The 26,438-nt window shown below is 51.4% G+C and overlaps 1 protein-coding gene across 1 annotated transcript; it reads right to left on the reverse strand.

Annotated features, from left to right (window-relative positions):
* Positions 1-6,614: 6,614 nt before the first annotated feature.
* On the reverse strand, positions 6,615-8,269 carry LOC142474749 (E3 ubiquitin/ISG15 ligase TRIM25-like). Its single transcript, XM_075580967.1, has one exon. The coding sequence runs from the start codon at positions 8,209-8,211 to the stop codon at positions 6,625-6,627; it is 1,587 nt and encodes a 528-aa protein (XP_075437082.1). The 5' UTR covers positions 8,212-8,269; the 3' UTR covers positions 6,615-6,624.
* Positions 8,270-26,438: the final 18,169 nt, after the last annotated feature.

The raw sequence follows: 26,438 nt of genomic DNA on the forward strand, positions 1-26,438 counted from the left end.
CAGATGTGAGGGGCTGTGTGTCCTGTCTGTGTCCCCCTGCAGTGGGAGGGACAGATGTGAGGGGCTGTGTGTCCTGTATGTGGCTGCCTGCAGTGGGAGGGACAGATGTGAGGAGCTGTGGGTCCTGTCTGTGTCACCCTGCAGTGGGAGGGACAGGTGTGAGGGGCTGTGGGTCCTGTCTGTGTCCCCCTGCAGTGGGAGGGACAGATGTGAGGGGCTGTGGGTCCTGTCTGTGTTCCCCTGCAGTGGGAGGGACAGATGTGAGGGGCTGTGGGTCCTGTGTCCCCCTGCAGTGGGAGGGACAGATGTGAGGAGCTGTGGGTCCTGTGTCCCCATGCAGTGGGAGGGACAGATGTGAGGGCTGTGGGTCCTGTGTCCCCCTGCAGTGGGAAGGACAGATGTGAGGGGCTGTGTGTCCTGTCTGTGTCCCCCTGCAGTGGGAGGGACAGATGTGAGGGGCTGTGGGTCCTGTCTGTGTCCCCCTGCAGTGGGAGGGACAGATGTGAGGGGCTGTGGGTCCTGTCTGTGTCCCCCTGCAGAGGGAGAGACAGATGTGAGGGGCTGTGGGTCCTGTCTGGGTCCCCTGCAGTGGGAGGGACAGATGTGAGGGGCTGTGTGTCCTGTGTCCCCCTGCAGTGGGAGGGACAGATGTGAGGGGCTGTGGGTCCTGTCTGTGTCACCCTGCAGTGGGAGGGACAGATGTGAGGGGCTGTGGGTCCTGTCTGTGTCACCCTGCAGTGGGAGGGACAGATGTGAGGGGCTGTGTGTCCTGTCTGTGTCACCCTGCAGTGGGAGGGACAGATGTGAGGGGCTGTGTGTCCTGTGTCCCCCTGCAGTGGGAGGGACAGATGTGAGGGGCTGTGTGTCCTGTCTGTGTCACCCTGCAGTGGGAGGGACAGATGTGAGGGGCTGTGTGTCCTGTCTGTGTCCCCCTGCAGTGGGAGGGACAGATGTGAGGGGCTGTGGGTCCTGTCTGTGTCACCCTGCAGTGGGAGGGACAGATGTGAGGGGCTGTGTGTCCTGTCTGTGTCACCCTGCAGTGGGAGGGACAGATGTGAGGGGCTGTGTGTCCTGTGTCCCCCTGCAGTGGGAGGGACAGATGTGAGGGGCTGTGTGTCCTGTCTGTGTCACCCTGCAGTGGGAGGGACAGGTGTGAGGGGCTGTGTGTCCTATCTGTGTCTCCCTGCAGTGGGAGGGACAGATGTGAGGAGCTGTGGGTCCTGTCTGTGTCACCCTGCAGTGGGAGTGACAGATGTGAGGGGCTGTGTGTCCTGTCTGTGTCACCCTGCAGTGGGAGGGACAGATGTAAGGAGCTGTGTGTCCTGTGTCACCCTGCAGTGGGAGGGACAGATGTGAGGGGCTGTGGGTCCTGTCTGTGTTCCCCTGCAGTGGGAGGGACAGATGTGAGGAGCTGTGGGTCCTGTGTCCCCATGCAGTGGGAGGGACAGATGTGAGGGCTGTGGGTCCTGTGTCCCCCTGCAGTGGGAAGGACAGATGTGAGGAGCTGTGGGTCCTGTGTCCCCATGCAGTGGGAGGGACAGATGTGAGGGCTGTGGGTCCTGTGTCCCCCTGCAGTGGGAAGGACAGATGTGAGGGGCTGTGTGTCCAGTCTGTGTCCCCCTGCAGTGGGAGGGACAGATGTGAGGGGCTGTGGGTCCTGTCTGTGTCCCCCTGCAGTGGGAGGGACAGATGTGAGGGGCTGTGGGTCCTGTCTGTGTCCCCCTGCAGTGGGAGGGACAGATGTGAGGGGCTGTGGGTCCTGTCTGTGTCCCCCTGCAGAGGGAGAGACAGATGTGAGGGGCTGTGGGTCCTGTCTGGGTCCCCCTGCAGTGGGAGGGACAGATGTGAGGGGCTGTGTGTCCTGTGTCCCCCTGCAGTGGGAGGGACAGATGTGAGGGGCTGTGGGTCCTGTCTGTGTCACCCTGCAGTGGGAGGGACAGATGTGAGGGGCTGTGGGTCCTGTCTGTGTCCCCCTGCAGTGGGAGGGACAGATGTGAGGGGCTGTGTGTCCTGTCTGTGACCCCCTGCAGTGGGAGGGACAGATGTGAGGGGCTGTGGGTCCTGTCTGTGTCCCCCTGCAGTGGGAGGGACAGATGTGAGGGGCTGTGTGTCCTGTCTGTGTCACCCTGCAGTGGGAGGGACAGATGTGAGGGGCTGTGTGTCCTGTGTCCCCCTGCAGTGGGAGGGACAGATGTGAGGGGCTGTGGGTCCTGTCTGTGTCCCCCTGCAGTGGGAGGGACAGATGTGAGGGGTTGTGGGTCCTGTCTGTGTCACCCTGCAGTGGGAGGGACAGGTGTGAGGGGCTGTGTGTCCTGTCTGTGTCACCCTGCAGTAGGAAGGACAGATGTGAGGGGCTGTGTGTCCTGTCTGTGTCACCCTGCAGTGGGAGGGACAGATGTGAGGGGCTGTGGGTCCTGTCTGTGTCCCCCTGCAGTGGGAGGGACAGATGTGAGGGGCTGTGGGTCCTGTCTGTGTCCCCCTGCAGTGGGAGGGACAGATGTGAGGGGCTGTGTGTCCTGTCTGTGTCCCCCTGCAGTGGGAGGGACAGATGTGAGGGGCTGTGTGTCCTGTCTGTGTCCCCCTGCAGTGGGAGGGACAGATGTGAGGGGCTGTGTGTCCTGTATGTGGCTCCCTGCAGTGGGAGGGACAGATGTGAGGAGCTGTGGGTCCTGTCTGTGTCACCCTGCAGTGGGAGTGACAGATGTGAGGGGCTGTGTGTCCTGTCTGTGTCCCCCTGCAGTGGGAGGGACAGATGTGAGGGGCCGTGTGTCCTGTCTGTGTCACCCTGCAGTGGGAGGGACAGGTGTGAGGGGCTGTGGGTCCTGTCTGTGTCCCCCTGCAGTGGGAGGGACAGATGTGAGGGGCTGTGGGTCCTGTCTGTGTTCCCCTGCAGTGGGAGGGACAGATGTGAGGGGCTGTGGGTCCTGTGTCCCCCTGCAGTGGGAGGGACAGATGTGAGGAGCTGTGGGTCCTGTGTCCCCATGCAGTGGGAGGGACAGATGTGAGGGCTGTGGGTCCTGTGTCCCCCTGCAGTGGGAAGGACAGATGTGAGGGGCTGTGTGTCCTGTCTGTGTCCCCCTGCAGTGGGAGGGACAGATGTGAGGGGCTGTGGGTCCTGTCTGTGTCCCCCTGCAGTGGGAGGGACAGATGTGAGGGGCTGTGGGTCCTGTCTGTGTCCCCCTGCAGAGGGAGAGACAGATGTGAGGGGCTGTGGGTCCTGTCTGGGTCCCCTGCAGTGGGAGGGACAGATGTGAGGGGCTGTGTGTCCTGTGTCCCCCTGCAGTGGGAGGGACAGATGTGAGGGGCTGTGGGTCCTGTCTGTGTCACCCTGCAGTGGGAGGGACAGATGTGAGGGGCTGTGGGTCCTGTCTGTGTCCCCCTGCAGTGGGAGGGACAGATGTGAGGGGCTGTGTGTCCTGTCTGTGACCCCCTGCAGTGGGAGGGACAGATGTGAGGGGCTGTGGGTCCTGTCTGTGTCCCCCTGCAGTGGGAGGGACAGATGTGAGGGGCTGTGTGTCCTGTCTGTGTCACCCTGCAGTGGGAGGGACAGATGTGAGGGGCTGTGTGTCCTGTGTCCCCCTGCAGTGGGAGGGACAGATGTGAGGGGCTGTGGGTCCTGTCTGTGTCCCCCTGCAGTGGGAGGGACAGATGTGAGGGGCTGTGGGTCCTGTCTGTGTCACCCTGCAGTGGGAGGGACAGGTGTGAGGGGCTGTGTGTCCTGTCTGTGTCACCCTGCAGTGGGAGGGACAGATGTGAGGGGCTGTGGGTCCTGTCTGTGTCCCCCTGCAGTAGGAAGGACAGATGTGAGGGGCTGTGGGACCTGTCTGTGTCACCCTGCAGTGGGAAGGACAGATGTGAGGGGCTGTGGGTCCTGTCTGTGTCCCCCTGCAGTGGGAGGGACAGATGTGAGGGGCTGTGGGTCCTGTCTGTGTCCCCCTGCAGTGGGAGGGACAGATGTGAGGGGCTGTGTGTCCTGTCTGTGTCACCCTGCAGTGGGAGGGACAGATGTGAGGGGCTGTGTGTCCTGTGTCTCCCTGCAGTGGGAGGGACAGATGTGAGGGGCTGTGTGTCCTGTCTGTGTCCCCCCCTGCAGTGGGAGGGACAGATGTGAGGGGCTGTGGGTCCTGTCTGTGTCCCCCTGCAGAGGGAGAGACAGATGTGAGGGGCTGTGGGTCCTGTCTGGGTCCCCCTGCAGTGGGAGGGACAGATGTGAGGGGCTGTGGGTCCTGTGTCCCCCTGCAGTGGGAGGGACAGATGTGAGGGGCTGTGGGTCCTGTCTGTGTCACCCTGCAGTGGGAGGGACAGATGTGAGGGGCTGTGGGTCCTGTCTGTGTCCCCCTGCAGTGGGAGGGACAGATGTGAGGGGCTGTGTGTCCTGTCTGTGACCCCCTGCAGTGGGAGGGACAGATGTGAGGGGCTGTGGGTCCTGTCTGTGTCCCCCTGCAGTGGGAGGGACAGATGTGAGGGGCTGTGGGTCCTGTCTGTGTCACCCTGCAGTGGGAGGGACAGGTGTGAGGGGCTGTGTGTCCTGTCTGTGTCACCCTGCAGTAGGAAGGACAGATGTGAGGGGCTGTGTGTCCTGTCTGTGTCACCCTGCAGTGGGAGGGACAGATGTGAGGGGCTGTGGGTCCTGTCTGTGTCCCCCTGCAGTGGGAGGGACAGATGTGAGGGGCTGTGGGTCCTGTCTGTGTCCCCCTGCAGTGGGAGGGACAGATGTGAGGGGCTGTGTGTCCTGTCTGTGTCCCCCTGCAGTGGGAGGGACAGATGTGAGGGGCTGTGTGTCCTGTATGTGGCTCCCTGCAGTGGGAGCGACAGATGTGAGGAGCTGTGGGTCCTGTCTGTGTCACCCTGCAGTGGGAGTGACAGATGTGAGGGGCTGTGTGTCCTGTCTGTGTCCCCCTGCAGTGGGAGGGACAGATGTGAGGGGCTGTGTGTCCTGTCTGTGTCACCCTGCAGTGGGAGGGACAGATGTGAGGGGCTGTGTGTCCTGTGTCCCCCTGCAGTGGGAGGGACAGATGTGAGGGGCTGTGGGTCCTGTCTGTGTCCCCCTGCAGTGGGAGGGACAGATGTGAGGGGCTGTGGGTCCTGTCTGTGTCACCCTGCAGTGGGAGGGACAGGTGTGAGGGGCTGTGTGTCCTGTCTGTGTCACCCTGCAGTGGGAGGGACAGATGTGAGGGGCTGTGGGTCCTGTCTGTGTCCCCCTGCAGTAGGAAGGACAGATGTGAGGGGCTGTGGGACCTGTCTGTGTCACCCTGCAGTGGGAAGGACAGATGTGAGGGGCTGTGGGTCCTGTCTGTGTCCCCCTGCAGTGGGAGGGACAGATGTGAGGGGCTGTGGGTCCTGTCTGTGTCCCCCTGCAGTGGGAGGGACAGATGTGAGGGGCTGTGTGTCCTGTCTGTGTCACCCTGCAGTGGGAGGGACAGATGTGAGGGGCTGTGTGTCCTGTGTCTCCCTGCAGTGGGAGGGACAGATGTGAGGGGCTGTGTGTCCTGTCTGTGTCCCCCCCTGCAGTGGGAGGGACAGATGTGAGGGGCTGTGGGTCCTGTCTGTGTCCCCCTGCAGTGGGAGGGACAGATGTGAGGGGCTGTGGGTCCTGTCTGTGTCCCCCTGCAGAGGGAGAGACAGATGTGAGGGGCTGTGGGTCCTGTCTGGGTCCCCCTGCAGTGGGAGGGACAGATGTGAGGGGCTGTGTGTCCTGTGTCCCCCTGCAGTGGGAGGGACAGATGTGAGGGGCTGTGTGTCCTGTCTGTGTCCCCCTGCAGTGGGAGGGACAGATATGAGGGGCTGTGTGTCCTGTCTGTGTCCCCCTGCAGTGGGAGGGACAGATGTGAGGGGCTGTGGGTCCTGTCTGTGTCCCCCTGCAGTGGGAGGGACAGATGTGAGGGGCTGTGGGTCCTGTCTGTGTCCCCCTGCAGTGGGAGGGACAGATGTGTGGGGCTGTGTGTCCTGTCTGTGTCCCCCTGCAGTGGGAGGGACAGATGTGAGGGGCTGTGTGTCCTGTCTGTGTCACCCTGCAGTGGGAGGGACAGATGTGAGGGGCTGTGTGTCCTGTCTGTGTCCCCCTGCAGTGGGTGGGACAGATGTGAGGGGCTGTGTGTCCTGTCTGTGTCCCCCTGCAGTGGGAGGGACAGATGTGAGGGGCTGTGGGTCCTGTCTGTGTGTGCAATCACCCCACACGTCTGCCTGTGATGTCTCTCCCACTTACCCTCTGTCTCTTTCTCTCTCCACAACTGCACTGATTGAGATTGGCCGTCTCTTGTCATGTGATTTCTCTCGCCTGCAGGGGCTTCTGGGAGTTGTAGTCCTGCTTGTCTTCTGTTACAATTTTAGTTACAGATGTGAACTACAAGTCCCAGAATCCCGTGTAAAACTGTGACATCATAATGATTCAACCAATCAATGCGCAGATCTGTGGTAACCACAACCCTCCCCCTCCCCCACAAGGCTGCAGCAAGGCCCCGCCCCGTAGTCAGGCAATGAGAGCCAATAAGAGCCAAGGCCCGCCCCACAGTCAGCCAATGGGAGAGCTTGAGAGCCAATGAGAGCCAATGAGAGCACACACAAACCCACAAACACAATATACACTATATCTATGGGTTCCCTGCTGGGCCGGGATCAGTACTCCTAGCTCCTGATTCTGACCCAGCCATTACCCCATACCCAGAACGCAGCATGAAGAGGCTCAGTGAAGGTGGCAGTGACGGTGTGTAAGTGTCTGACCGGGTCACACAGCTGATAAAAGGACAGCCGCCCAGCCTCATAGTCCAGGTATATTCCTAATCTCTGCACGCGAGACTCGGGATATATCTGTGTATTTATTGTGTCATGTACCACTGCATGATAATTACCCTGCATGTACAAACACCAGGACTTCTTATTCTCTCCTATGTAGGACTGATCTCCTTCCCTTACTATACTGGGATAGGAAATCCCTACCTCCCTGCTCCCTGAGTAACTGATCTCCACCTCCCAGTAATGTTGTCCTGAGGAAAAACTCCTGCTGCTTAAAACCTGATTATTCTCAAATCTCTCTGGTGTATTTCGGCGTAACAGGTTTCTTCCTGACCAGGATGCAGTTTTCAGGTCACCTGATACAGATACATTATTAGCCGCTGTATTTACATCCAGTAATATGCCTGAATCCCCCTGCACACAGAACCCGCTCTTTGCTTTTAGATCAGTCACAATATCAGTTAATCGCTGGAAATTCACTGACATCAGAACCTCATACAAATCCCCTACAGCAGGGACCTTATTACCCCCTCTCTCTCTGTCCTCATTACCTCCCTCCTCAGCATCACATAAGTCAGCATTGTCTGATTCCCGTCCCTGTAAGACAGTTAATGGATCAGTGATGTTGCTCAGCTCCTGAATGTGAAGCATCTTCCTGGACAGCTCGTCCTTCTTTATTTCCAGCTGCTGGATTAGATCAGAGACTCGGAGAGAAACCTGCTCTTCCCACCTGGTGATCTCACTCAGGACTCGCTTCTCTAGGACTTCCAGCTGTTCCCTGATGTCCCTAATCAGGGCAGTGACTCGGGCTGTCTCCCCAGCTGCTTTTTCCTGCGCGTCTCTCCTGCGTTCCTGCAGACTCTGGGCTCTTTTCTCAGTCTCCTCTCTCACTGAGGTCAGTTTCTCCAGAACATGTCTCAGTTTCTCCTTCTTCTTCTCAGAGGCCTCATTCAGCGACTCCACCTGGTGTCCCCTGTGCTCCCCAAACATGCAGCAGGACACACAGATACAGGCAGCATCCTCAGTGCAGTAATACTTCAGGATCTCCTTGTGGACGGGGCATTTCCTGGTCTTTAAGGAGGTGGTTGGCTCAGATAAGACGTGTTCCTCTGACTTGCTGTGTCTCTCTAGGTGAATATCACACAGGGAGGCGTCACAATGCAGACATGTTTTAGCAGCGGGTACAGAGGAGGTAACACAGTAAGTGCAGAAGATCACAGCCTCCTCCTGCTCCGGCTGAGTAGAAAGGAAACGCTCCGCTATGTTACACAGCTTCAGGTTCCTCTGCAGTGCAGGACGCTCCTGAAACTCTGCTCTGCATTCAGGACAGGTATAAAGCCCAGATCCCCCCTGGGAATCCCACACACTCCCAATACAGCCCTGGCAGAAGTTATGCCCACATCTCAGCATTACAGGCTGGGTATAAGTGCTCAGGCAGATGGGGCAGGTTAGCTCCTCTCTCAGACCAGCAGACGCCATGCTTGGAAGCAGCAACAGGAAACGAAACTTACATTCTCCTCTCTCTCATATAACCAGTGGGGCGTTCCCCTTCTCAGCACACAGGGGCGGGAGTTTGTTACCCAGTCTATTAACCCTGTAAGATCCTGGCTGCAGTATACAATATGAGGAATAAGAGTAGTTATAAGAATATGCAGCATGTTACCTATCTGTGCTCACATGAGGCGTTTGGTGACATGTGACAGGTGTTGCACTTCAGGGGTTAGGTATCCTTTTAAGTCAGCTGTGTGTTATACACCTCAGCATGTTCCTGCAGTACATGGGGTCCCAGTAACACATAAGACGAGCATGGAGAGGAACGTACGTAATAAATTCTATACCAGACTATATACCCGTGAGCGAATAATACCCCCGTCTGTCTCTACATGAGTCATCGGAGCAGAGAATTTAGGTATTGTTACCAAAGCAGGAACAGGACCTAAGAGCCCATTACAGCGCCCTCACCTGTGGTCAAAGTATGTGTCAGGTGTAACAGGACTGGTTCAGGGACAGAACCTATTGTAGACCAAACAAGTAAGCATATTAATGGCCCCTCATTTATTGATTAGGAATATTGGATTATTAAAACACTTTATTATAAGTAATAAGTAGAATAAGTGGGGCTGAATAGGCACATATATATACACAGTAACACACTAAGCACACTGCGGATACACAGCAGGGGGCTCTCAGATATGGCGCCCGGTATAACGTACTGAATCTCGGGTGTACAGGTCCCTGGGGAATAGCTTTACCAATTATGGCTACACTGGGATAACAGTATATATATATATATATATATATCTATATATATATATATATAATCCCAGCAGCGCCTGTGTTACACCCTGACAGCACAGGTACTGTGTCTATGGGGCTCTGATATCATTACTGGCGCTTTAGTCTGTCTATGTGCACAGTATATATATATATATATATATATATATATAAACCCAGCAGCGCCTGTGTTACACCCTGACAGCATAGGTACTGTGTCTATGGGGCTCTGATATCATTACTGGCGCTTTAGTCTGTCTATGTGCACAGTATATATATATATATATATATATATATAATCCCAGCAGCGCCTGTGTTACACCCTGACAGCATAGGTACTGTGTCTATGGGGCTCTGATATCATTACTGGCGCTTTAGTCTGTCTATGTGCACAGTATATATATATATATATATAATCCCAGCAGCGCCTGTGTTACACCCTGACAGCATAGGTACTGTGTCTATGGGGCTCTGATATCATTACTGATGCTTTAGTCTGTCTATGTGCACAATATATCTAGAGCCAATACTAGGCTAACGCCAGCCATAATAATACAGGTATCTGCGCTGGGGGCACAATAGTACCTCACTATATCACTGGGGGGCCACTATGTGACCTAAGGGCCGCAGGAGGAAGGGAGGATTTGGCCACAGCTCTATTATAGGTACCCAGAAGCCACTTACCCCTTCCCTCCCTACCTCCTCCGTGGGGATCACGTTAATACTTTAACCTATTAGTCTGTGTATTTGATAAAATAAAACCTTTCTGTTTTGGGTAAGTTTTACACCCTAACTTGTTCTGGTGGTTGGACCATAGGAGGTTCTCAGACAATAGTTCTGTGATTATAGCAATGAGAGCGATCAGCGGGGTTCTTTGGGTTCTACCTGTGTACTGTTTTTTTAAAATATTTATTTGGGGGTGTGGGGGTATTTTTAAAATATTTATTCATCTTTTTATCGGGATCATTCATTGTGCAATACACGGAAGAGAAATAAAGTGTCATTTATTCGGCATAAATTCGCTTACACACAATGATACACAAAATACAGACACAAAGACACACTTACTTTAGGGCTGGGGGTGAAAACTAGACTCTCCTAGGTGCAGGGATCTCTATGGGAGAGTTTTACCCTGACCGGGACTTAGCCCGGAATCTCCTGGAACCCAAATCGGCAGAAAGTCCCACACGCCCCCGCTACGTTCCCTCCTGAGAACTTGGTCCCTCCTGACCGCGAGTTACTCCCAATCTCCTGGAACTCAAATCGGCGCAAAATCCCAGCGCGGCCGCTGCGTGCGATTCTGGGAACTTGGGCGCAGAAGGCGGGACTTAGTCTCCGGCGGGCAGGATTTTCAGGCTGAAATAGAAGCCGGTTGCTTTGCTATTACAAACAAAGCATCTTTGAAAAGCCGCCCGCGCTCTTTCAGCGCAGACTCAAGGGGAACACACAATCTGATTGGCTCACGGCTTCTTATAGTATTCTCTGCTTCATTCATAAAATAGAAGCAGAGCGGACAGCCAATCAGCGCGTGGGAACTTTCCCGAGCAGCCAATCGGAGCTGAGCCGGCTAGAAAAGCCAGGTCAGCGGGAAATGTGAAACAGCTAAGGGGCATACGCAAGCTGCCACATACCCCCCCAGCCATCCCAATGCCCCCCGCTGGGGCAGGATCCACCAGGTCTGGCAGAACAAGTGGCATCCCGGAAGACGGCCGTTGATCTCCGGACCTGGTACTCCTCCTTTCCCCGCTGACCAAATGCTGTCCCCACCTCTGGGCTTCCTCTGGCTGCTCTGAACTCCGGTGTCCAGCAGACATGCCGGCGCCTATGGGTTTGCACGGGCTGCCTGTGTGGGCATCGGTTCCGAATGTTTAATCATATTAAAACTATATTTGAATACACACTGGGTCTCGGGTCTCGGGGATCCCCGTCAGCGATGTGGGACTTTAGGTGAAGGACTTGGGGGTACAGGGAACAGAAAAGGAAACATGTCTCTTTATTTCTGCTGCCTTATTCCCCCACACACTTTCCCTGTGACTCAGTTTGGACTCAGAGTCCCCCCTCCCCCCCAACCTTATATACGGCTGGGGCACCCACAAACCCTATACTGGTTGTGGGTCACCTTGGCACTAGCTGGGGTACCCCCCTTAACCTAGAGATACAGCTACAGGAATACATATGTCTCCCTGTGCCTCATTGTCTGTCTGTCTGTCACCCGCGGGAGGCCAGGTCTCCTAACACATTTATATTTCAGGGATCAGTCACACGGCAAAACCAGGGAAAGGAAACAGACTGATCGGCGCCGCCCCACTGGTGAAATGTAACGCAACACCGCCACCCGGTGGTGGATAGGGTCAATAGCACCTGAGCAATAAACAGAAGTAAAATAATAAGAGTTATTAGCAACAAATAAAATAAATACAAATCTTTAACCACTACTCACCCTCTGAGAAGAAGCAGCCGGTTCCTTCAGCAGATGTGTTAGGATCGGCCGTCGGTCTGTCGCAGCGCTATACATTACGTGTAACCATGTGCTTTCAGGAATCTGCTTCTGGGTTTAACAAGCCGTGTATCTGACTTCACACGTACTTAAGGTATTTTATAACATGCGGGGTAGCCTTCAATGTTTAAATAATAACTACGAACGGTCAGTTTTATTAATGAATCACCTCATATATTTATTTATTCCATGTCCGGTCATATTCAGGGACTGGTTTTGTTCTGTATAATTTTGCAGTTGGCGAATTTAGCGAATCTGCCAACTGCACTTTCAGCAGCAGCTCCCCTCTCAACCAATAGGAAGGGGACGCCTGATATATTAGCGCAGGTAGTCAGGATCAGAGCCACCCCCTGAGGAAGTTGGCCCCGAGCCAACGAAACGCGTCGAGTGTTACGTCCCGATTGTCCAGTGCGCTAGAGGAGGAGAATAATCACTGCCGGACCTGGACAATCGTGACGTCAGGACCTTCGGGGAAACAAGTGCCTTTTCCAGCGGCCGCTGTAGGAGAGGACACGAGGCGAACTGAGGAGAGGAGAGACGTCCGCCAGAGCCCGACGGTAAAGGAGGAGAGAAAACCAACCCGCATCACAAAGATACCTTTTCATGCCCTGATTGGCATTTACAGATGTGAGTGAACATCTATCTGGGACTGGTTTTATATGTGCTTATTGTATTAAAGTGTTTTACTTACTGCACTATCAGTCCTTCTTTTTCCTGTCCCTGCTGAAGAGGCGAATATACCTGCACTTACCCCCATACTCATCACCCCACCTACAACCACCTAACTACGGATGGGCTGCTGTTTATTCATTGAATAAGTCTGACAACCACTCCCTCACCTTGTGTTTACAAGGCAAAACAAGGCACTTAAATAAAATGAGGTTTATTTTGGATAAATCCTCGGCAACACACAAGAATACAAAATACAAAAATATACACACTTACAGGGGCCTGGGGGATGAGATCTCCCTTTCCTAGGTGCAGGGACCCACTTCCAATGCTTCTCTGCTCCAGGATATCAGAGTGCTGAACACACAGCAGCCACTCTGATATGTATCTCCAGCTGGTCACAGTCCAACTTCACACTCCTTCCCAGAGATGGACCTCTGCAAACTCCACACTCCTTCCCAGTGTCTCTCAGATGGTCCTCTAAGAGAATCTCCACACTCCTTCCCAGAGTGTCTCTCCCTCTAAGGGTAAACTAGTGCTCTGATCAGCAGCACCCCTTATATAGCCCTCAGTGGCTATCCTTTACGTGGGACAGGGGCTGCTGGCCAACCAGAGCACGGATTGAGTTGGTGTCACAAAAGCTAGAGGAGGGCGTGCTAAGGCACTCAAGACCTCCCACTGGGTAGGAGCCTCAGAGTCTGGGCAGTACAATGCTCTTTTTTTCCCCCAACTTTATATTTTAAGGAATTTTTAAAAGGTACAGACTATTTTGCACAAATTATGAAACACTGAATATACTCTGTAGCTTGTCCATATCTGTCTGAAATAACAAGACGCACACACAAATCACACATCAAACAGGTACCGGGGGGGGAAGACACACTGGAGAAGAGAGGTATGGGGGGGTCACTGAAGATCTGCTATCCAGCGACATGCTGGGTATGTCTCCACACTTCTCCATCCTGCTTTTAGCTCTGGTGTGGGAAACCTCTGCAGCTTCTTATGCCTTCACAGGCTTCCATGTACTGCACCGACACACTTTATTCGAGCAAATACCCAGTATGTACCTGGCAGATACCTGGAATGCGCCGCTCCTCACCTCTGACAAGCCCCGTTGCGTTTGCCTTCCCAGCCTGGGTTCATGCCTGGCTGATGGGCGGCTGATCTGTTAAATAATAATGATTAGGATTTAATAGGCTGCAATGCTTCGCGTGTCTACCAGATGGCATAAATTCATGAATTGTAATGCAGTATATATATATACTGTGCAGTATTGCAGCCAGCGGGAATAAAATGCTTCAATCCCTGCCTGGAAAATAACCCAATGCACTCGGGCAGAAAACAGTCACAAACCTCAATACACCCGGGTATACCCGAATTCGTGGGACTAGCCGAGCTCGAATAAAGTGTGTCGCCAGTGTATAGAAATTTTCCCTTAACTTCCTAACCCAATCGTCCCTTCCCTAGGCCCGTCTCTATACACCCTCCCCCTCCCTGAGTGCAGGCTATCACAGGAGAACTCACTTATTTCTATCATAGCCAAATGGAGGCAGTGCTCACCCCTGGAATGTCTGTTTGTGCCAACCACGGCAGCCAGACCTTTTGACAATTTGAGCCAGTGTCGTTGACCAAACTCGTCAGCTTCTCCATCTGGCAGACAAACCAAATTCTGTTCCGAATCTTTTCAATCGTTGGAATCGTGTTCTGTTTCCACAATGCTGCGGTCTCGCACCTCATTGCCGTCGCAAAGTGGACGATCAATTTGTTCCCTGCCCTTGACGGACCTTCCAGTGGCTTATTTAGCAGAAAAAGCCAGGGATCCCGGGGAATTTCGAGGCCCAAGATCCTCTGTAACCAATTCTGAATCTGTTCCCATATTGGGATCAAACGAGGGCAGGACCACAGCATGTGCAACAAGTCTCCCGGCTCTCCGCATTGTCTAGGGCACAAGGGGGAGTAACCTGGTACAAATTTAGATAATCTGACCGGGGTGAGATACCACCTCATTAATACCTTATATGAGTTCTCCTTTAACGTCGTGCAGATCGAACTCAAGTATCGTTGTCCATTCCCCGTCCTCTAACGTCGTCCCTAATTCTGCCTCCCACTGCGTCATGTAGATAGAGAAAAGGATCCAAGACGAAGCGCTGTTCCATCGCGTGAAACGCGTTGAGGGGGAGATTGAGGTGTAGCCCTGTGTGTGTGTGATGTCGGATTAAAGTTGCCTGGATCTTTGCCACTTGCAGTAGCGCCGGATCCTTTTCTCTGCCTACTCCACAATCGTCACGGTTGCACGCAGGAAAACGGAGTTCAGAAGCGAGCAGGACCCAGACCGGAGAGCATATAGAGGTAAGGGAAATTCCCCCCCCAGCCCCGATCCGGTCTAGTGGTTCACATTTGCACCTCTTGCTCCGTTCACAAGTGGCTTGTACTGACACCTACGGGTGCCGTGGCTGTGTACCGGAGCGCAGGACAGTTTCTTTGTTCACTGCGTCATGTGACCTAGTCTCAGCCCGTGGCTGTTGCCAGGATCGATCACTTCCCTATACAGTCTAGATGTGAGCCCCCCTGTGTCGTGCCCTCGTGCACAGAGCGTCTCAAAATTCGTCACCTAAGGACGATTTATGTGTTTGGTATAAAATGCCCTGATCTGGAGGTATCTAAAGAATTCGGTGTTGGGGATGTCCTTATCTGACTGAATCTGTCTAAATGTTTTGATTGTGTTCCTGCCCTCCAGATCCTTCAATCTCCTGTACCCTCCCTGCCTCCACCATGTAAGCCCCCCTTCTTCCAGCCCTGGGGCAAAATCCAGGTTCCCCCACAATGGGGCCATCAGCGAGTGCCTCGTAGTCAGAGCACTATCTGAATTTAGTGGCCTCCCAGATTGCAACTGAGTTGTTCATTGGGGCTAGCGGTTTCTTTATCTCCTTGAACCTAGATTTTGGGTACCAAATTAAGTTACTAATTTCTAGTGGGGCGCATAGTTCACTCTCTATGCCCACCCATCTGCGTAGCTTTGGATCTAGATGCCATTGGATAATTTGACTTAATTGGGCCGCTCTATAATATGAGAACAAGCAAGGTACCGCCAGTCCGCCTGTGTCTTTGGGCCTCATCATTATTCTAGCCTTTATTCCTGCTTTTTTGTTCTTCCAAATAAATGTAAGAACCTTTTTCTGCATGTCCCTAATATCTGCATTCTCTATGGGTATGGGAAGTGTCTGAAAGAGGTACAATAGTCTGGGAAGAAGGTTCATTTTAACGATATAAATTCTTCCAATCCATGAGGTGCCATATGATGCCCATTCTTTTAACTCCTTTCCCAGGGACTGCAAGAATTTTGGATAATTTGCCTTATATAGCAATTTTACTTCCTTGGTCAAATTGACCCCTAGGTACTTAATTGCTTTAGGTTGCCAATTAAAATTAACCTCTATTAGTTTTTCTGTATCTTTTGGGAGATTTAGACACATGGCTTCAGATTTCGCCTGATTTATTTTGAAACCTGATATCCTGTTAAATTTTTCCAGCAGGTCAAAGAGGTTGGTTTGAGAGACCAGGGGCCTCGACAGCGTCAGGATGAAATCATCCGCATACAATGCTGTCTTATGTTCCTGGGAATGAATTTGGATCCCTGTAATGTCCATGTTACCTCTAATCCATACTGCTAGTGATCCATACTGCTAGTGGCTCCATGCATAAGGCGAACAACAAGGGTGATAGCGGGCAGCCCTGCCTTGTACCACTCTTGATTTTAAGAAATTCTGACGGGAATCCCTGATGAACTACCCATGCCATAGGGTTCGTATATAGTGCTTTGATTGCCCTCAAGACTCTGTCCCCAAATCCATACGCAACAAGCGTGGCATCAAGGTACGGCCAGTCTATCCTATCGAAGGCTTTTTCTACATCTAAGCTTAAAATAATTCCGGGATCTTGTTGGTATTTATGTAATCTATAATATCAATAACCCTTCTAGTATTATCGGCCGCTTGTCTACCTTTGTTGAAACCAACTTGATCCGGGTGAATCAGCCTGGGTAGAATAGCACTCAATCTATTGGCCAGCAATTTAGAGTAAATTTTTACATCCGAATTAATCAGTGAGATCGGCCTATAGCTTGGGCAATTTGTGGGGTCCTTACCCTGCTTATGAATCACCGAGATGGACGCCTGCAGCATCTGGTCCGAGAAAGACCCCCCTCCAGGATATTATTGTACATCTTTAACAAATAAGGGGTCAGGATCCCAATATATTTTTTGTAATATAAATGTGAGAATCCGTCTGGGCCCGGAGCTTTTGCACGTTTCAGATTAGTAACTACCTCTAGTAGTTCTTCCGCTGTAAACTCCTTCTCTAGGAACTCCCGCTCCAACCCCGTCAACCTTCTCAAATCCGAGCCTGCTAGAAAATTCTCTAGCGCCCTGCTCGTGTTAGCGCTGTGTTTCACCTTCTTCCCATCATACAGCCCTTCATAATATGTTCTAAACTCCTCAACTAAGTGTTTGGGATTTGAGGTTAACTTTCCTTCCCTGTTCCCGATTGCGTGAATTGTATACTTTGACTGTCTGTTGCGGATTTTATTTGCCAGCATGGTATCCGGCTTGTTCGCCTTTTCAAAAAATGTCCTCTTTGTCCAACTCAGTGTCTTTTCGGCCTGGGAGGTAAGGAGTAGATTAAGTTCTATTCTTACATCTTTCAACTCCTTCAGTGTCTCCTCTCTCCCCGTCCTGTTATGTAGTATGGAGAGTTCATGGAGCTTTTCTCTCAGCTGATTTATTTTGGCTTCCCTCTTTAACGGGTATTCCCCCACCCAATCGCATATAGTGTGTGTGTGTGTGCGGGGAACCTAAGGTTACCTGGTGTGGTGCGTTGTACCTGTCAGGCTCACAGGAGGCCTGAGCCTCCGCTAGTGAGAGCCTGGGGTGAATCTCTGGGACGTTCTGGTTTTCAGCGCCTCCACCTGTGTAGGGTTCTAGGAATGTAGAAGGTTGTCTACACAGGACCCACATATACAATAAGCACATACACGGAGATCTATATAACCACTTTACTGTAATGCAGAATAATCACACTTTGATAATAATAATACTTCCCCTAGAGGGTAACTCCACAGTATATAACGCAGTCCCCAAAGTGTCTTTCACTCCACTAGGAGTGTACCTTCCACCCACCACCGTGTGCCCCACACCGTGTCCACAGTTAACCCCTTTGTCCCGTGGTCAGTGCTGCCACTATGTGAAAATATAAGTATGGATAGGTGGTTTGTTGGTGCACTTTTGAAAGGTACCTGCCGAGCGCTCCTGCACTCGGGCCTGCAAGCGACTTCGAAAATGATCCGCCGCTTGGTGATCCCGTCTGTGATCCGGTGCTTCCTCGCACGGGGTTCCGCCAGGGGCGATCCCACCCTGGAGATAGTCTCTGTCTCTTACGCACAGACTTGAGCCCAAGTCTCTTCACGGGAAGCGCAGCGTTCGCTGTGTCCCTATCTAACACTGGCACTAATGTGACAGGGTCCCTAACCTAGGGCCTGTCCCTATAGCACCACAAGCTGGGAGGGACTCAGGACCTATCTGGGGCCTAGGGGGTTGCTGGCCTAATGCAGTGGGTCACTGACCCCTGCACTCACCTCCTTCACCTAGCTCTTCCTTGTCCAGACTGTCTAACGTGGTCCCCAGCGTGCAAAAAGTATCTAATTCTGCCAAGCAGGGACCTCCTGCAGCCCTATTGGCTCCCTGGCGTCATGGGGCCGCTCACGAGACTCATGGGACTTGTAGTCCCATCCAAGAGCCTTCCCTGGTAGGCTAGGGTTTGCGCGCCCCTTTCTGCGCATGCATAACTCTGCCAGGCCACCGGGGGCTTACTGCGCATGCGCGACATAGCGCAAGATGGCGCGCCCTGCTCGGGAGCCGCCGAGAATCGCCGGGACTCCCAAATGCTCCCTACACTGGCCCCCACGCTCCAGAAGTGCCGGCGGGGTCCATCGAGTGACCCCCGGCAGCGGAGGAAATGAGGGGGGGGGGTCGCAGGGCAGCAGGGACGTAGAGGGGACCTGGCTACACCTCTTTTTTTCCCTCCCTGCCGCTATGTTGAACAACGTTCCCCTCAGGGGGGCCTTATGAGCCCCCCACAACATTATGTGAGATTCCACACTGCCTTTGTTTGTCTTTAAAGAATTGTGAGATCTCTTCTTGTATGGTTTGTGCGATCTCTGGGATCTTAATTAATGATTCATTGAGTGTCCAATTTGCCCCCGGGCTAGCTAGCCTGATTTGAGAGCACCGCAGCTCTAGTGGTGCATGACCCGACCATGAAATATCATGGATTCCTGAATAGGAGATCTGCGGGACCAGTCTATTCGACACAAAGAAGTAACCGATCCTGCTGTAGCCGTCATGTGGGTGCGAGTAAACAGTAAATCCCCTTTCTTCCGGGTGCTGTTCCCTCCAGATATCTACAAGTTGCCTTTCCCTAATACCCTGACGGAGAGTGCCTACACCTCCCCTTTTGATTCTACTTCATTGTTTGTTTCCGTCCAACGCCGGGTCTAAGTGTTTGTTAAAATCTCCCGCTACTACTATGCTCCCCTCCGCCACCCTATCCCGCTGTGCAAAGAATGTCCTAAAACATTGAGGGTCATCTTCACATGGGGCGTATACTGATGCTAGCGTCAGGCTGCTCCCATGCACCGTCCCTGTTAGGATAAGATATCTACCGTCTATGTCCCTTTTTATTTTTTCCACCTTAAACGGCAAATTATTGTGGAACAGTATCGCCACCCCTTATTTTTCTCTGCCGCTGAGGCCAGATAGAACTGGCGGAACCTCGGGCTATTTCTAGTGCTGAAGTGGGTCTCACAATATCACACCTGCTTTTCTAGTTCTGTACTCCCTAAAGGCAATGCGTCGTTTCTGAGGGCGGTTATAACCTCTAACGTTGTGTGACTCCCATGTTACTGCCATGTTACTGCTTTAGTGAATCGGCGTACCCTCGGCGTACGCACTTTCGGGTTCCTTCCAGAGATCTGCCACCCCCAGTGTTCTTCGTGCCTTGCGCCCGCTTCCAACCGTGACAACAACTTGGGGGACAGGAGGGGGGGGGACACACAGGGATAGACAAGGAAAACCAAACAACACCCAACAAATCCAACACTATAAACAACAACGGAAATGAGCTGTATTTCATCCTTTCGGACCGAAGCTCGACTGCCCAGGGGCACCGTGCCTCCCTCCTCCCCCTTCCACCTGGGGGGCCGCTGCCCCCACCCTCCTGGAGCCTCCCTTCCCCTGGGTCTTCACCTATGGGTTTAGCAGTCTCAGTCCCCATAGGTTGTCGGCGCCACTGCCCGGATGGAGTAGCTTCTGCCCCCCCCCCCCCCGGCGCATTCCTGCATATTACCCCAATGTCTGGTATAACGTACTTTTTAATAAGTTCCCTACCCACCTATCCTCCCATTTCTCACCATTATAAACTCTGCCCACTGGCTAGAACTCTTTTCCCTCCCCCACTTTCACCTTGGTGACTGCTGATCACTTTCCCCCCTCTATCTGGGGTCTGTGACACATCTCTTTACAGTATCACACACCTAGAAATATTGTGATAACATTTATTAAATGAGATGAGATTGTGGGAAAAACAACAACAGAAAAAGAACAAATCTAAGTGCAGATGGGAAAACTTTTGGGTGTGTTAATTCACAGGGCGTCTTGGCTCATATGTGCAGCCCACTCACAAGGTGTAAGTGGTATATGGGCAACAACTGGTGTCTTGAGTGCATGTGGTCTCCTGTGTCCGGGCGATGATACTCTCCACCCCAGGTATTCAGTGTGGTGGTGAGATGCAAAGACAAAAGGACATGGTGCAGATCAATGGTATAAAGGTAGGTATCTTATGCACGTTATAAAAATGCGCACTTACAATAAAATCAAATTAAAACCGCGTGTATCGCGTAACCGTGAGAGAAGTGAGGATGTGGTACTGCCGTGGCTCACCCCGCCGCCTCCGTTCTGCGCCCCGTCAGCTCTCCCGCGTAGTTAATTTCCCCCCGAGATGTTAGAACTGAATTCTGTTTTATTTATTGATTTGAACTGACGTTCTCTGCAGCTGCGGCAGCCAAAGAAACCATTACTGCGCTGAAGCAGTTTGCCGTTTGTAAAGTGCCTCTTTATTAATGCACCAGGTGCCAGGTTATTTTTAAGATTACACGCTTTCCTGAGAATCACATTCGGTTTTTCCGGTATGATTTCACCCAAAATGGGACATTCTTGAGAATACCCCAATGATTACTGATGATGTTTTTGATTTCCTTTGCTTCCCCAACTGTACTTTGTGAGGAAAGCAAAGTCCAATGGATCATTCCTTCTAGAATCTTCTCTTTTGAGCGAATCTACCCTGGACATTGCCTCATCTAATCGTTATAGTTTCTCTCTCCAAACCTCCCTTTCAGTCTGTTGGCCGGCATATAATAGGTCTATCACTGCAATTTCCTTTAATTCGCGGAAACTGCCCCGATGGCACATTGTCCGTCCATCTGGGCAGGTGGCACATTGTCCATCCATCTGGGCAGGTGGCACATTGTCCGTCCATCTGGGCAGGTGGCACATTGTCCATCCATCTGGGCAGGTGGCAGCTGGATCTGAATATAAAATTGCTCTTATCTGTATCCTTGAAACACGTTCTAGTTTTTATGTTACCTTCCTCTATGAAGATGACTAGATCAAGGAAATTCACTTGGCCGCCACTGATATTGCTAGTGAATCTTAAATTACTAATCATTAGTATTCAAAGACTGCAAGAAGGACTCTAACTCTCCCTGTTCCCCCTTCCAAATTAAACACGTCGTCGATGAAACGACGCCAGAGGCCCAGGCCCGACCCGACTCTTCACCCTGCCAGATCTTCTCGTCTTCTCAGACGGCCATAAACCAGTATTTTACCATTAACCTAAAGTTCATAAAAGTGTAGTCAATCCCCCAGGCAGGCCCATCGTCTCGGCGATTGACTCACTAACGGCCAACCTGTCACTGTATATAGACGGGTTCCTTCAGAAATACGTGGTGCAGCAAAGGGCGTCTCTGAGGGACACAACACGTATGATTAACAGTCACTAAGTAAAGTGGGAGCAACATTATCTAATGGCCACGTGCGACGTAATGTCGCTTTATACATCAATAGAGCGGGATAAAGGCTGTGAGGCCGTAAACAGAGTTCTACTAAGGGATGTGGACGTGACTGAGATACAAGTAAATTTCATTATAGATGGGATTAGGTTCCCGCCGAGCTATGCTAACCTGTTTATGGCTGTCTGGGAAGACGAGAAGATCTGCCTGTGTGTCCTGTGTCCCCCTGCAGTGGGAGGGACAGATGTGAGGGGCTGTGTGTCCTGTATGGATTGTATACGTGTTTCTTTGCCTGGCTCTGTGCCCTGTATGGATTGTATATGTGCTTCTTTGCATGGCTCTGTGCCCTGTATGGATTGTATACGTGCTTCTTTGCATGGCTCTGTGCCCTGAATGGATTGTATACAGTATGTGTTTCTTTGCCTGGCTCTGTGCCCTGTATGGATTGTATACGTGTTTCTTTGCCTGGCTCTGTGCCCTGTATGGATTGTATACGTGTTTCTTTACATGGCTCTGTTCCCTGTATGGATTGTATATGTGTTTCTTTGCCTGGCTATGTGCCCTGTATGGATTGTATACGTGCTTCTTTGCTTGGCTCTGTGCCCTGTATGGATTGTATATGTGCTTCTTTGCATGGCTCTGTGCCCTGTATGGATTGTATATGTGTTTCTTTGCCTGGCTCTGTGCCGTCTATGGATTGTATATGTGTTTCTTTGCCTGGTGCCTGGCTCTGTGCCCTGTATGGATTGTATATGTGCTTCTTTGCATGGCTCTGTGCCCTGTATGGATTTTATATGTGCTTCTTTGCATGGCTCTGTGCCCTGTATGTATTGTATATGTGTTTCTTTGCCTGGCTCTGTGCCCTGTATGGATTGTATATGTGTTTCTTTGCCTGGTTCTTTCCCCTGTATGGATTGTATATGTGTTTCTTTGCCTGGCTCTGTGTCCTGTATGGATTGTATATGTGTTTCTTTGCATGGCTCTGTGCCCTGTCTGGATTGTATACGTGCTTCTTTGCATGGCTCTGTGCCCTGTATGGATTGTATATGTGCTTCTTTGCATGGCTCTGTGCCCTGTATGGATTGTATGTGTGTTTCTTTGCCTGACTCTGTGCCCTGTATGGATTGTATATGTGTTTCTTTGCCTGGCTCTGTGCCCTGTATGGATTGTATATGTGTTTCTTTGCATGGCTGTGCCCTCTATGGATTGTATATGTGTTTCTTTGCTTGGCTCTGTGCCCTGTATGGATTGTATATGTGTTTCTTTGCATGGCTCTGTGCCCTGTATGGATTGTATATGTGTTTCTTTGCATGGCTCTGTGCCCTGTATGGATTGTATATGTGCTTCTTTGCATGGCTCTGTGCCCTGTATGGATTGTATATGTGTTTCTTTGCCTGGCTCTGTGCCCTGTATGGATTGTATATGTGTTTCTTTGCATGGCTCTGTGCCCTGTATGGATTGTATATGTGCTTCTTTGCCTGGCTCTGTGCCCTGTATAGATTGTATATGTGTTTCTTTGCCTGGCTCTGTGCCCTGTATGGATTGTATATGTGTTTCTTTGCCTGGCTCTGTGCCCTGTATGGATTGTATATGTGATTCTTGTCCTGGCTCTGTGCCCTGTATGGATTGTATATGTGCTTCTTTGCAGGGCTCTGTGCCCTGTATGGATTGTATATGTGCTTCTTTGCATGGCTCTGTGCCCTGTATAGATTGTATATGTGCTTCTTTGCATGGCTCTGTGCCCTGTATGGATTGTATATGTGCTTCTTTGCATGGCTCTGTGCCCTGTATGGATTGTATACGTGCTTCTTTGCATGGGTCTGTGCCCTGTATGGATTGTTTACGTGTTTCTTTGCCTGGCTCTGTGCCCTGTATGGATTGTATATGTGCTTCTTTGCATGGCTCTGTGCCCTGTATGGATTGTATATGTGTTTCTTTGCATGGCTCTGTGCCCTGTATGGATTGTATACTGTACGTGCTTCTTTGCATGGCTCTGTGCCCTGTATGGATTGTATATGTGTTTCTTTGCATGGCTCTGTGCCCTGTATGGATTGTATATGTGTTTCTTTGCCTGGCTCTGTGCCCTGTATGGATAGTATATGTGTTTCTTTGCCTGGCTCTGTGCCCCGTATGGATTGTATATGTGTTTCTTTGCCTGGCTCTGTGCCCTGTATGGATTGTATATGTGCTTCTTTGCCTGGCTCTGTTCCCTGTATGGATTGTATACGTGTTTCTTTGCCTGGCTCTGTGCCCTGTATGGATTGTATACGTGTTTCTTTGCATGGCTCTGTGCCCTGTATGGATTGAATACGTGCTTCTTTGCATGGCTCTGTGCCCTGTATGGATTGTATATGTGCTTCTTTGCATGGCTCTGTGCCCTGTATGGATTGTATATGTGTTTCTTTGCCTGGCTCTGTGCCCTTTATGGATTGTATACGTGTTTCTTTGCCTGGCTCTGTGCCCTGTATGGATTGTATACGTGTTTCTTTACATGGCTCTGTGCCCTGTATGGATTGTATATGTGTTTCTTTGCCTGGCTCTGTGCCCTTTATGGATTGTATACGTGTTTCTTTGCCTGGCTCTGTGCCCTGTATGGATTGTATACGTGTTTCTTTACATGGCTCTGTGCCCTGTATGGATTGTATATGTGTTTCTTTACATGGCTCTGTGCCCTGTATGGATTGTATATGTGTTTCTTTACATGGCTCTGTGCCCTGTATGGATTGTATATGTGTTTCTTTGCCTGGCTCTGTGCCCTGTATGGATTGTATACGTGTTTCTTTGCATGGCTCTGTGCCCTGTAGGGATTGTATATGTGTTTCTTTGCCTGGCTATGTGCCCTGTATGGATTGTATACGTGCTTCTTTGCATGGCTCTGTGCCCTGTATGGATTGTATACGTGCTTCTTTGCATGGCTCTGTGCCCTGTATGGATTGTATATGTGTTTCTTTGCATGGCTCTGTGCCCTGTATGGATTGTATACGTGTTTCTTTGCCTGGCTCTGTGCCCTGTATGGAGAGCAGCTGCAGCAATGAAAGTGGCTCTACGCGTTTCGTCGTACTAGACAACTTCCTCAGGAGCAATGAATGCTCCTGCTCTTTCTACTGAAGGCTTCAGAGTTGCTGAGTTCCCCCACCGTTTGCCTCCAAGACCGGATGCCGTCACCCCAACAGCGGATGTGACGTCAGACGCCATCTCCCACCCGGTCTGTTGTGAGTCTAAGGAGAAGATCCCCGGTGAGCTGCTCCACACTGAACCAGCACTCCATTTGCCTCAAGTAAAGCCTTATGTGAACTATGATTATGTACACAATGTGAGTACAATTCCTAAAATTTGTTGTTTGTTTATATAAATTTTATGCACGATCGACACTATGGTCTGCCTTTCTTTTGCATGTCTCTGATCCACTCACATCTACTGACGTCTGAGCTGAGGTGCTGATTTCTTATGCTGTAAACCTGGGCTGTTGTTCCTGAAGATCCTGACACCTTTCTACCTGCTGTGTAGATCAATGCTTTTTACCTTTTGACCTGCTGTAAGTAGGCATTGCTATAGAGCCAAGACATACATGTTTTATCCAGATTGAAAAGAACGTATTACACTATTGTATGCATTTATTTTTTATTTTTCATGGTGTATCCCTGCTATCTTCGCTCCCTTCCCATCCCGGACAAGCTACTATTGAAAGGAATCTGTACACATTCCTGGAAGGTTGAGAATTTGATCAGTGATCACCTTGACACATTTTATTTTGAATTTTAATTTTGTGCACTATTTTATCACAGATTGGGTGTGGTTAGCGCCGGTAACAAATCACTTTAAGTTCACTTAGGCCACTCTGTGTCCAGGGACCTGGCGCAGAGGTGATCTCCCTAGGAGAAGAGGGAACCCCACTTCAATACGGGAGGGCGTACCTGGCAAAGGGACAGCACGGAGAGATGTGCGGCTAGAGCCGGCAGCTGCATGGGGCAGTCTGCTACTGAACGATTATCAATAAAGATGACCTTGTTAACGATATCCCCACTGTGTGAGTGTGAGATTACTCAGCAGTGGCGGTCACCACCGAGAAGGAGTTCCTCACCAGGACCATCTCCCTGCGGAAGCACAGATCCTGATGAGGTGGAGGCGCTGCACGTGAAGTAAGTTGGACTCGTACCCACTACCTCAGCTACCTGTCCTGATGACATCCCCTAATACCATCAAGCGGGAGACTCAGGAGTCCTGTTACTGGCAGGTGCACCACCATACACGATCACGTAATGGGGACCTGGTTAGACCACACGGGCCAATGTGAGATTGGGTGGGTTAGACTAGGGGATACACCCGTTACATATATATATATATATATATAATATATATATAATCCCAGCAGCGCCTGTGTTACACCCTTACAGCACAGGTACTGTGTCTATGGGGCTCTGATATCATTACTGACGCTTTAGTCTGTCTATGTGCACAATATATCTAGAGCCAATACTAGGCTAACGCCAGCCATAATAATACAGGTATCTGCGCTGGGAGCACAATAGTACCTCACTATATCACTGGGGGCCACTATGTGACCTAAGGGCCGCAGGAGGAAGGGAGAATTTGGCCATCAGCTCTATTATAGGTACCCAGAGGCCACTTACCCCTTCCCTCCCTACCTCCTCCGTGGGGATCACGTTAATACTTTAACCTATTAGTCTGTGTATTTGATAAAATAAAACCTTTATGTTTTGGGTAAGTTTTAGACCCTAAATTGTTCTGGTGGTTGGACCATAGGAGGTCCCTTGACTGCCTGGGTGGGTGGGTGACTGCCTGCCTGGGTGGGTGACTGCCTGGGTGGGTGAGTGCCTGCCTGGGTGGGTGACTGACTGAGTGGGTGGCTGCCTGGATGACTGACTGTCTAGGTGGGTGACTGCCTGGGTGGGTGACTGTCTGGGTTGACTGACTGGGTGGGTGACTGACTGCCTTGGTGGGGGTATTTTTTTAAATATTTATTCGGGGGGTGTGGGGGTATTTTTTTATATTTATTCGGGGGGTGTGGGGGTATTGTCAGTCGTGCTGAACCTACATGCGCTGTCATTATAAAGCCCTCCCCTCACCCCCCCGCTCACCTCCCTCCGAAGGCCCTGAGCTTTGCAAACCACCGGCGCTGACCCAAAT

Source organism: Ascaphus truei (genome assembly GCF_040206685.1).
Source record: "Ascaphus truei isolate aAscTru1 chromosome 20 unlocalized genomic scaffold, aAscTru1.hap1 SUPER_20_unloc_5, whole genome shotgun sequence".
Classification (NCBI taxonomy): domain Eukaryota; kingdom Metazoa; phylum Chordata; class Amphibia; order Anura; family Ascaphidae; genus Ascaphus; species Ascaphus truei.

What these genes read in the sequence shown, in the direction of transcription:
- LOC142474749 (XM_075580967.1), bottom strand. Translation starts at nt 8,211, where the DNA reads ATGGCGTCTGCTGGTCTGAGAGAGGAGCTAACCTGCCCCATCTGCCTG.